The 12,813-nt window shown below is 38.8% G+C and overlaps 1 protein-coding gene across 2 annotated transcripts in view; it reads right to left on the bottom strand.

Annotated features, from left to right (window-relative positions):
• Nucleotides 1-3,456: 3,456 nt before the first annotated feature.
• LOC122993661 (cadherin-18-like) overlaps nucleotides 3,457-12,813 on the bottom strand; it is a 204,370-nt gene continuing 195,013 nt past the window's right edge. For both annotated transcript variants that reach the window (XM_044368010.1, XM_044368011.1), the window contains 2 exons: nucleotides 8,438-8,707; nucleotides 3,457-5,676 (listed from right to left, as the gene is read on the bottom strand). In XM_044368010.1, the coding sequence (XP_044223945.1) occupies nucleotides 5,021-5,676; nucleotides 8,438-8,707 (926 nt within the window). In that variant the 3' untranslated portion in view covers nucleotides 3,457-5,020. The remainder of the gene's footprint in view (nucleotides 5,677-8,437; nucleotides 8,708-12,813) is intronic.

Consider the following 12,813-nt stretch of genomic DNA (forward strand, 5'->3'; position numbering starts at 1 on the left):
AATACCACCAACTCATTACAAACATATTTTGACTTTATTTTGACTATACTGACTAGTTTTCATTTTTTTAGTTCATTTTATTTGTTTACTTAACATTACTTTTTTCAGTTGTTGTGCACTATTGTTCATTGTGAAAATTAGGTGATGTTAAAGATGTGTCACACTGACAGTATAGCATGTTCTAATGGAGACAACAGTTCTAAGTCATCAGTCTTCAGCCACACAGGATGTTTTGTCAGCTTCTTCAAAGACAGGGCATGTTAGTCTACCTTAATCTTTCTCCCCAAATGTTATGGTCAACGGTTGGAAAAACCTTAAGAGTTGTAAATAATGTTGGTTTTATTGTTGGACATGTGCAATTGATAAATGAATGTATTTGTTGTTTTATTTATTTTTTTGCTGTGATTTTATACTGTAGAAACTTTGATGTCCAAGGCAAATGTCCCACTGGGACAATATTGTCTATCTTATCTTATCTTATCTTATTTGTTTTCCATACTCATTCTAGACTACTTCACATGTTAAAAATAATGGCCTGAGTTAATAAGGCCTATATTATACTAAACAAGCTATATGTGCATATTTTTCTACTTTTTCTATCCCTCCCTATGTTAATCTATCTGTGTGATCATATTGTAAACTGTTGCTTTTTCCTCATTATTGCTTCCCATCATTGCATAATTTTGGTAAAGGGTTAATATGCTGCCCCTCTCATTTGAACAAGCTCATAGCAGTATTGGAAAACCCTGAGTTACCAAATCTAGTCGAGAATCAGCTTTCAAGATACCAGTTACCCAGGATCACTAATGTTAGGCTCATTGAGTGCCATGCTAGGTTGAACTGGCTTTGTGATGCAGGCCCCAGAAAACAGCAGAGTTGAATAAATTCAACTGTCAATTTATAAATTAACAACCTGTCAGATACACATGCATATGCACAAACACATACACACACACACACACACACACACACACACACACACACACACACACACCCATGTGTGTCAAGTCATTTGTAAGTTCAGGAAGTTTAGGTATGCTAGGTGTTGTTTGCGCCTTCCAGCAGAATAAAACTCAAAGGTGTTTGTGTTTGTGAGATAAAACTGTTGATGAGAATCATTAGCAGCTTTATTTAGTGTGTGTCTGCCAGAGGAACAGTGGCGTGGAAATCACATCAGTCAGTGCGCTGGTTAAAGAGCTGGTATTTGCAGTTTACTATGTGAAGCCCTTTAAATGCTGTCTTCACTCAGAACCCCAATTACATTTGTTATGAATAATTCATTTTTTCAGCGCTGCTATTACACCAGCCACGATAACTATGTGTTGAGGTCACTGTTGTTTTCAAAGACAGTAAGCACATCAACCCTCCCTAATTACCTCTTGAATAAATAAGCAGCACAAGCAGGGACGGGGTTTATAATTTGTTGTATGACGCCGGAACTTTAAAAAAAAAATTTTCTTGTGTGTTTTGAAATCATTCCTTCACTCAATCCTCTTTGCCTTTATCTGAAATTATTAACCAGGAAACACCTAAGAATAGGCAACCTAAGCATTTTCCTCTAAACATGAAATAAAAGAACATTGTGTGAAGTCAAATAAATGAAGAACTTGCTTTACATACTAATTTTTCATGCTTAACATGCACAAAAATATTATGTAAACAGGCAGAATATCTAAATGTTAAATACCTTGACTAATTCAAAACAACCACCCCTGTAAACAAAGACTGTACTAACCATTGGGAAGGCTTTGCAAAAGACTTTAACAGTGATTTATTTATGTCCCTTTGTTGGGCCTCCACGGATGAGCTATGTAGGTACACCAACAGGCAAACCGTTCCCTGGGCAGATTTACAAATCCCTCGATGGCTGTAAAAGCTGCACTCCAAGGCGTTTGAAGCCAATTATTACATGTAGAATACTGCTGTGGCCCCAGTTAAAAACTTTTCTTTGTGTGAGGTATTTATTTCCCTGTTAAACCAGCTAGAGCTCTGGAAAAAAAAGAGAAAAAGCAAGAACTGAATGTGTTTTTTTTTTCCTTTGGTATCAGACAGTGTAGGGTCAGATGGTGTGTCGAGAAAAGACATACCTCACAACACTTAACAAGAATCCTGAATGGGCCATCTGCTGCATTCAACCTATTAATAGAGGAGAAGTCAAAACTTTGGTACCTTTCAAGGATTGAACATATGGATGGATGTAATCACACTACTTTTCTGAAATCAGTTGTCTTTTTATTCATCAATAAAAATATACACCAGGGAAAATAGGCTTAATGTCATCCATCTTCCTGATTATTCTTCAGTCAGCGCATTCACTCAATTCCAATCTGAAAAGATCTGAAAAGATACTGTCCTTTCACTGATTTTCAGCCCAGAAAAAAATGCATACTCAAATACAAATTTCCATATATTCACAGAAGTCAGCAAGGTTACCAGGAGAGTGAGAGACAGAAAGAGGGAGGGAAGGGGGGAGGGAGAAGAAAGCCTGGTCTGTTCTTGCAGCTGGCAAGGAACTTGAAAAATCTTGATTATTAACTTGTCACTTGTCAGTGTTACTAAGTGTTTCCCTTGTATCACTGTCAGACTTGCTGTCCATGTCCCTACTTGCCACTGGAGCCTTGTCACTGCTCAAAATGGATACCTGCCAGCTGTTTCCCAGACGTGGATGTCAACACATAGCCTTTCTCCACTGCAGGGACTTAATGCAATATAATGTAATGTGTAGCCATTTCCATGTGTTCTGGATTTGTTTCCACTGTTCTCCACCTGCTTTAGGAACAAGTTCCTGGAACTAAATTTGGGCAATGCTCAGGAGGTGATATTAAATTCAAGCTCTGGGTACTTTTAGTGGTGCTGCAGATCCTGACTTGTCAACTGCAACACAACATTAAGAACCATTTTACTACTGCAATTGTATGTAACTAGACAACAAAAATTTGAAGTGGGCTTGTGGGAATAATAAAATGCAAAATGCCCAGCAAGTATTTGGGTAGGCCATTCAATGTTTGAATTTAACAATAATCTTGTATCTCCTATGTAATGTCTTTTCTTGTCTCTTGTCCTGTGTATGTGAATAGTGTGATGTGAATCTCCCCTGTGTGCATGTGTAGACTATCCTCCTGCCAGGTCTCCATGGTGATGGAGATCACATGGCTCATGTCCTATTCTGTTCTGGTGGCGCCTGGGGGCTGCTTGGTGTCTTCGTCATCACATTCTTCATATATATCAAAAATCCATTAAAATTTTGTTATCCTGCTCCATGCTGTATTTCTGTAACTTGTCTTTCTTGTTCTATTTTGTACACACGTCTACTGCACATCTTTCTGTCCTAGGAGAGGGATCCCTCTTCTGTTGTTCCTGCTGAGGTTTCTTCCTTTTTTTTCTCTGTTATAGGGGTTTTTAGGGAGTTTTTTCTTATTTGAATCAAGGGTCTAAGGAGAGAGGATGATGTATTACTGTACAGACTGTAAATTTGTGATTTGTAATATTGGGCCATACAAATAAAATTGACTTGACTATCTCATGTTCATGTATGAAAGAAAATCACTAACAATACCAGTGCCACTTCTTCCTCGTGTTGGCAGTCTTCTGAATTGTGTCCTGGCAACAGAATGTTTTGGAAGAGTTGTTAATGATCTAGTACAATGAACTGAGTGAGTGAATCAGTCTTTCGACGTCATTCCAGGTGAGGTCAAGCTTGAAGGGTAATGTTTTACATGTGTAAGAATCCTGTTTTTGTGACTGTGTTGAAATTGGGTTGTAATTAGAATCAGAATTCAAAATATTTCCTAAACTCACTTCAGATTTTATAGTTGCCAAACTTCTGAAACTGTATGTCAGTTGGTGTTGGGGTCAAGTAACCAAACTTCCATATTGTCTTCATTTAGCTTTAAAAAGTTATTGTTCATGCAAATATTAACGTCAGATAAGCAGGTTGTAAGTGATGTCAAACCCTTAGGATCATCTGACTGAACTGTATAATAGAGCATCATCAGCATAACTGATAGACATACTGTAGATGTTATTATGTCATGATGAATTCACCCATCTGAGGTATAGTGAGAAGTGGACTGAGACTTAAACCAGTTAAGAAAAGCTGCAGAAAGACCAATCCAGTTATCAAGACTTTGCTGAAATTGCAGAAAACAAGTTCAGTGACCATTTTTGAGTAGTTAAGGTTACGGGCTGTTAAGTTTCTGCAGTGGAAAAGGGCTAAAAGAGATCACCTTGTATTCTTGTCAATCCGATCAGGGCATTTTTCATGAAACGGGAACCTACACTAAACTATACCAGGGAAGCTGATGCTTCAGGATCCTGCCGTCACTATGAATGTAGACATGTTTAGGATTCCTTCACCTTACAAAATTTAAAAATAATAATTCATTAATTTTAAGGGGGACACCTTGTAGCTTTCTTTGGCACTTAGAACATCTGCCACTTGTGTGCCTTTCATTGGAGCCATCAGCTTTCTTTAGACCTTTCTTTCTAGATAATACTTAGATCACAGTCAGCCTAAGTTCAATTTTTTTGTTTATGAATAACTAATCAGTAAAACTCCATGTTTCCATTATTCAAGCCAATTAATGGTTGGTGACCTGAACCTTGAAGTCATTGTGGTCCATGCCAATTTGGTATTCATTTCCAGAGTAGTTGTGCAAGTGTTTTTAAATGACTAGAATTTTTTAAAAGACTAGAGTTTCACCAACAGTGAGGATCAAGACCAGAATTCTTTTGGTGGGGACTAGCTGTACTTTTTCCACTAAAAACACTCAAGCTACGATGTTTCCCCCCCAGGGTCTCCTTCCAGACTGTGTGTGTTCTCCACCCCCGTTACACATAAATGGCTTTTCTTATCCTCTGATTTCACATGATATTCCAGTTCTTAATTGCCAGCTTTTTGTGGCAGTGATTTTGCATCTTTGCACCCAGGTTTAAATGGCACAAGTAAAAGCAGCCTGCTTCAGCAAATCTGTCCAGAAGTGAAGAAAAAAAAAACCCCAAAACCCTCTGATGATAATCTTTAAGCGTCAGAGTTATCTTGGCCTGTAGCCAGCTGCTCTCCACTAATTTGTTCCAGAGTTTGCCTTTCTGGCTCCCAGTCTTCCAGGTCGGCATAGTTTAGTTCTGGCACTGCAGCAGTCAGGCCCAAAGAGCTGACTGACCCTGCCAAGGACCCGCGACCTTCATAGGCATATGTTTGAAGTGAGTCATATGGAGGGCCCCTTGTGTCTAAGTCTGCCTCAGCCACCTTCTGCTGAATGATCTGTTGAATGATGTCATGTCCATCCAGCAGAAGCGAAGGTGCCGACTGGCTGATCTCTCGAGGAACACAGTCAATAACAAACCAGGCAGGTTCTGACTCTGGGCTGTAGTTTCCATATTCAACCTCCTTTGCTTTCCTTCTCCTCACTACCACAATCCCCTCTTCATCGTCCTCAACTTCGTCCTCCTCTCTATACAGGCCTGGTCCACGGCTGAGGTAGGAGTGGAACTTCCTGCGAGACTCAGAGGCTTTAGGGTTTCGAAGTGCAGTAATATCGAAGGCCTCTGTGTCCTCCTCCCCGCCTCCTTCGTCATCATAGGTCACCACGTTTTCTCTGATGTCCTCTTCAGAGAGAATCAAGGGCTCTTTGCTGGCCTTCTTATTTCGTAGCTGGGTGAACAGCATCACTATAGCTGGAGTGGAAAGAGAAGGAGAAAGGTGATAGAACAATGGTAAAAAGAATAAAAGGGATAGAGAAGTACATACTAAGAAAAAGAGAGTAACAATGTTATCAACAAAATGATGATTGCAGATTGGATTCTTGAGAAAAAAAACTTAGATGCCTTCTGTCAAAGAAATTATCAAGATGATTATAAATTCACATTTCATAATACTTAACAAAACATACACTTAATCACGGAAACCTGTTTTGAAGAATTTTAAAGTCCAACTGGAATTCAGTTGCATTTTTTCATCTAGTACAGCATACATATCTGCTCTTTAAATCACTTCCTGTGTTCTCTGAACCCAAAAAGGAGAGATTTATATTTTTTTGTTTTCATGATGGCACCCCCTAGTATAAGAAAAAACTGAGCTTTGTAGAAATGGCCTCCAGAGTGTGTAAATATGAAAACGCCAGCTCAGCATTGTAGTGTGTACAAAGAAAACTGAGTTTTGTAGAAACACTATCATGTCGATGACAAAACAGATGGTGGCAGAAGCACAGCGTTTCATTGGAAGAGGAAGAAGAAACACAATGATAATAACAACAATGGCAGACAGCTTCATGCCAGTGTTGTTCTCTTCATTATCTACTTTGACAGCTTGTTAAGAGTTAAAACTCTACCACCTTTCTCTGCTGAAACTGTTGTAATCTGCTTGCAATAAACTAAATGTCAGGAAGCTGTAGTGCAAATGGAAATAGTATACTGTTTCTTCTTTGCTGGTTTTCCGTGGCTGACTTGCTTGTCTGTCCTCCACACATACACAGTAGGAGGAGAATTATCTGTTTTGCCATTTTATTATGGATGGAGGTATTTGGAGAAATGACTTTTTAGAATTTATCCAGCTTAATGTAAATGTAGTCTGAGAGTTTATTTTCTGTTTTACAAACAAAAACAATGTGTGTTAACATGTGTTATCTGGAACAAAATCATGTGGTCTCTAGAACCCCACTGCTGTGTACCAATAAGGTTCAGGTTTATGTAAATGACACCTGCGCCACTAGAGGTCATCATATCTGAGATTTAACCAATATTCACTGCAGTCCTGGTGTACCTGAACTTTAAGGCAATACAGTTGAGTATGAGGGCAGATTTTCACAGCTCAGATCATTTTATGAACTTCTAAAAGTTTTCTTGTTTTCATATGATGAAACTATAGTATGTGTCAAACGAATGTAAAATTGTGTAATTACATTTAAAAGGTGTCACATCTGTCTCAGTTAATTTCTAACACCAGAAAGCGGGTCACTGACAAATTCAAGAGGTCAGTTCACAGCAAACAACTATGAACTAATGCACCAGTTAAAGTCGAATACCAACAGTACAAGAATGGCATGTGGTCAGGTTGTCAGTTATATAAGCATGTGAGACATGAATTGCTCAGCCACCTGAGTCTGTGAGTGATGTAATGCAAGACCAATTCCTACTGCAGTTTTAATGTTAAAATGTTTACAAAATGTTAATGTTTATAGATTATTTACAGCCCTGAGGACTCTAAAATACCTGAGTGTTTTCTGGAAGTTTGTTACAAGCTTTTTTACAAGGAAAGCGTCATTTGGTAGTTGATTTACTGATCTTAAATCTACTGGGCCTCATGACAGGTGACACCATTCTTGAGATACCTTTAAGCTACCTTTGGATCCTACTCTCACCCAAGCAAAATAACAACAATCTATCTACTACTAAACTAGCTAAACTACTGTGTCTTGTCCCACTGGCTTGATAGGCAGTATCATCTTAATGCCATTGCCGGCTCAGTGGTCTAGCTGACCCCCCTGCTTATCTAGCTCCACTAGTGTTACAAATAGCTATTAGTTATATTAGAAAACTTTTCACAATATTCTCTGACCTAATGCACCTTTAAAGCATCCTTGCCAAGCAAAGAGCATATACTCAGTGGCTTGACCTGGCCTTATATCTACATTGTATCTTCCAACTGCCTTGATAGCTAACTTCATCTGAATGTCATGTTCCACTCAGTTGTTCAACCACCATCGCTGTTTATCTAGTTCCACTACTCTTAATAGCCTCTATCATTATATTGGGGAGGACATTACCATGTCATGTTTTAGATATACTTGTACACAAACAAAGGCTCATATTTAAAAATTACACTGAAGTAATGTGAATAAGCCACTACAAATTAGCATATCATTAATGATTCTAAAGCTATGTGTAAAATTAAAATCCTTCATTGGTGCCCCCCACTGGTAGTACCAAAGAAGACACTGTGACCTTCATTTAGGAGATACTGAAATGAATCACCTGAAAGCAACACATTGACTTCATTTGTGATTGTCTCATAGTTCACATATGTGTGGAAGTAAGGGGAAATATATACATAAAAGAAATACAAATCCAATTTTCATTAAAAGAAAGCCATAAGAAGTAAACAAACTACTTAATAGTAAGCAACAAACTCACCATTTATTAAAGAAAATAAAGAGGTCATCTTTAAAATGCTTCAAATCATGTATGTGAGTTAAAAATAAATGACTACCTTAAAGTATCCAAAAGTTGTTTAGAATGAGAGAAAGTCGATATGATTTGATAAGAATTTGCATGTTTAAAAAAGGACCAATGTAAAAATCATTGTATTTCAGTCAAGGGGGTGAATTTATGGAACAGCAGGGAGGAATTGAAAACATGTACGACACTTAGTAAGTTAAGAAAATGTTTAAAAATAATTTACTGAACAAATATACAAACTTATAACTTATAACAAACTTACCTAATAATATGACAATACACAGTAGTATGGCCACAAATGCCCCGGTGCTGAGGCCAGCTGAGGACAGGAAAGCCTGGGCCTGACACACATTGTTGCTGTTACGTCCCCTGGTGTTCCTCTGGCAGACACACAACCTTAGGGAAAGTGTGGTGGTACTGCTGAGAGGAGGCTCCCCACCATCAACCACCACCAGCACCAGGCTGAAGAACTCCTGGTCTCTGTCCTGGCTAAAGCCATCACGCCGACGAGATATTATACTGGCAGTGTTGTCTGAGGACAGGGTGGAGGATAGTAAGGTGAGAGAAGGAGGTCGGTGAGGTGGATGATGGAAGAAAGGTAAAGGAACGGTGAAAGAACAATTAAATGATATGAGACAGGTGGAAGAAGGATGGAGACAAAAAAAACAATACTGTAAGCAGGCAGAGTAAAAAATGCTGTTTGAATGAGCTAGCTCAGCCTATACAGGGATTGTTCTTCATGATCATGAATCAATCCACATGATTGTGGAGAGCAATGGAACAGGACAAATAACTGCCTCTGAAATAGGGTGAATCACTTCAGAGTAATTCAGAAATGAGGTTTAGAAGAGGGAGAAACAGACAAAGGATCCACACACTGGATTAACAGCTCCCATAAAAATGGATAAAGCAACATTTCAATCTCAAAGTGTGTGAATGTGCTTACTTTCCATTGTGTTTATATATCAAAAAAGGAGCAATAATATAATTTGTGTGACTGGATGATTATGGCTGCATAGTAGCTAGATTTTCTCCACTGTTTTGCAGTTGGTGCACTATAAATAGTTTTAAAATTCCCCAAAGGCCCAATGAATCTTTTCAAGTTTATGTTCCTTTTGCCATGGCATTTCAATTTCTCACTCAAAATGTGAAAGAGAACAATTTTATAGCAGTAAATATAGGCATAAGGCAAAAAACTAGCAGGATTGATGTAGCCCTGAAGCATGGCAATGAAAACAATTCAGATGAACTCCAATCGAATTAGGTTTGGTCTAAACGATCCAAACTACTGAAGTAAAATTGAAAACTGAAATTCAGTTTCTATGTTTAGAATACATTTGGGCAAGCAAGATATGTTGATAAAACTCAATATTGAATCCAGTCTTTTACACGGCTATAGCCAGGATTTTAGAAATACTGATGTCAGTCCTAATTCCCCCAGCCAACACATTATACATGTTAGAAAATAATTGCTGAAAACATGTGAAAAGACTGAACTATGAAGTACTGAATTGTGGAGTTAGGGCGTTAAACTGTTTTTCACCATTTCTGTGTTCAGGATTTTTTGGGTGGGTCTGAAATAGTGGCTCGATGGCATAGAGTGGTTACTAGCATGACTCCTCCCCCACTATACAAACGCTAGAGTGCACATACTCATAGTTAATATTTTTACACCTGGTAGTTTTGCAAATTTTCATCAGAGACAACTGGGATTCACTTCAGATAATCTGCTGTTACAATAGACTGTAAATATGGACATAGCTGCCGTCACCCATTGGTTTCTGAAGAAGTGGCGACTCCAGCCGTCGCCATCTTGGCAGTACCTGACTCTGCCTAACTCCAGGCTAATCCAAAATTGGCAAAGAGGCGGAGCTGAGTCGGGCCGAATGAAGTCTGAATGCTGAAACAAGCCACCTAGCGGCTAACAGCCTGTCACTCAAAGTGGCCATGTCCTTGATTATACATAACTTTACAGCTTAATAAAATTTAAACGGTTGAGTTATAAAAAAATTCACCCCCCGCACAGTTGTCCTGAAAGGGGAAATTAGCTATAGAGACCAAAACCACTTTTTGTACCAGGCTGCAAACATGTTTATTTCTGCTGTAAATTTGGGCATTTTAACATGGGGGTCTATGAGGATCGACTCGCTTTTGGAGCCAGCCTCAAGTGGCCATTCGAGAAACTGCAGTTTTTGGCACTTCTGCATTGGCTTCATTTTTCAGCCCTGGAGGTTGCCGCTTGGCTGTTACTGGTGAATGGGGCCATTTTCGGTCAATGTTAGCAGTCAAGGACTTATTTTAAACCCAGCTGAAGCATCCATTGACAGGTGGAGTTGAAAGCAGCTTCAGCACTGGCTGTTCGGCTGGGAGAACAGGTAGAGTCAACTGACGCGGTGCCATCAGCGGCCGATACTGGCTGCCGCCCACGTCCTTGGCTTCAGCACTGGCTTTGCGGCTGGGAGGTCCATGGTCAGAGGGAGAGCATTTGCCACAAATAAGCTGCTTTTCCGCAGAGAAGTAACATTAAGTGCTCCGAACTCCTTGGTTAACTCAGAGGCTGTTCAGTTAGGCCGTGCTTTCAGTGCCTTCAGCAGACACACCCCAGTGTTTCAGAGCAGAGAATACTGCTCATTTTTCCACGATTTTGAAACCTCATTTTATATATTTGGCGTTTTTTTTAATCATTCAAATTTGGCAGGGTGGTTAATTACACATTTTTCTGTGGTATGACAAACTCAGAACACGTATTTATTATTTCTTTACACTGACTTTAAAAAACATTCTAAAATTAAACATTTTACTTATTCATTTACAGTAACTGCTCAATATATTTCCTGAAAATTTGATCTCTCTACATTATTGTCTGATGCCAGGTATGTAATTCTGGTACAAAATACAAACCATATTTCATTTTAATCGAATATATTTATTTTGCCTAAAGTGAACATGAAATGAATTAAAAAACAAAACAAAAAAACCCCCAAACAATTAGAATCAGTCTTAAAAAAAAGAAAATACAGCATGTGTAATATGTATGTAACTGTAGACTGTAAACTCTTCTCCTTATCATTATAAACCCACCAAATGACCTTGGTGTCCTCAGGGGTAGCTGTTCCACAATGACAGCATGAAGGATTCTGGTAATCTTGACACTGATAGTTTGCAAATAAATGGAGGGAGGGCTGAAAGAGTGTGCCAGAAAAATAAAAGCTTAACTGACAGAGATACAGCTGTTGAATATGGATGAAGAGTGTATCTTTACAAAGCAGTATACATCCAACCTGCCCTGGGGAGCACCAAGCCATGATAAAGCATGTCAGCCAACAGACAGTGGCATGTCTATATATGTGCGTGTCTCTCTACATGTGTGTGCTTAATGTGTGTGGAATTTTTAATGCATTGCAGCAATGCCCATGGGACTCTGCACAGGAGGATATCTTCATTTACATAGTGTGTTTCCTGTTGACATGCATGAAGTCTCTGGGAGTGCTCACACACACACACACACACACACACTCACCTTTCATTCATTTTTTCGTTCTACATCAACATTGACTTTTTAATCTTGTCACTGGTTCATTTATTTTCATTTTTCAACTGTCTTTATTTCCTCTTAATTTTCTCTCAATATCAGTTTTATTTAAATTTCAGGGAGGTCCTCGCAGCAGGGACTGTTACATATCCCTCACATCCCTCCTTTCTATTGGTGGGACACTTTTGTTTCTTTTCACCATGTTCACCATCTTCACTATCTTCACCATGAAGGCTTCAGAAAACTGCCATATATGTCGTTTTGGAGGGAAATTAACCACGTATTTTCTATTTCTCATCTCAATTGCCCCCGGTGGCTGGGTGCAGGTTAGATCATAAGTCCCGCCCCCTCCATGTTAGCGGATGGGACATGAGCCAAACTAAAAAAATCAAAGTACACAACAAATAAATTTTTCCCAAAGACAGTTCCTGTCAGTTTATGTAGTTCTTACCATGCTGATGTATGTTCAAGTGTTAATTTGGGGTTTAATTAGTTATTTGATGCTATTAATAGGGGGTGTCACATCATGACTGACAGCTGTGATTGACAGCTGCTCTGAGTGAAGTAGTCACGGAGGCACCTGCGGACTCCTGTTCAGGAATTGTAAGTAATATAGGAATGTCAAGAGGAGATGCGATGTTAACGCTAACGTTCCTTAACCATGATTGTCTGTTTCAAACCGACAAAATGAGTTGTTCTGCAGTAAACTGAAATAATTGACCTGATGGATCTGAGGGATCTTTGCAGTTTTTTAGGTAAGTTAAATTTGTGTTTGTAAGCTAATCAGTAAGTTAATGTTATTAGCTAGCTAGTTAAGACAACAAGCAGTCTAGCTAACGTTATGTGGGGAAAAAGCAGGTGATTGGTAGCTAGTGAAGGTAAGGTAAAAATCTGAATTACTGTCTAAAGAAATCATTCTTGAACTTTAATTAAAAAGCCAGTACAAGGGGAGGAATTATACCACGGTTGCAAGATTTCTCCCCTTAACAGCTGACCCACTAGCTAACATTAGCTGACGGTTAACGTTATTTGATAAGCACAAGCAGCTAAAAAGTGTACAGTGTAAGTATTAATACATGTTGTGTAAAAAATTTAATTTTGCCCAC

Source organism: Thunnus albacares, chromosome 12 (genome assembly GCF_914725855.1).
Source record: "Thunnus albacares chromosome 12, fThuAlb1.1, whole genome shotgun sequence".
Classification (NCBI taxonomy): domain Eukaryota; kingdom Metazoa; phylum Chordata; class Actinopteri; order Scombriformes; family Scombridae; genus Thunnus; species Thunnus albacares.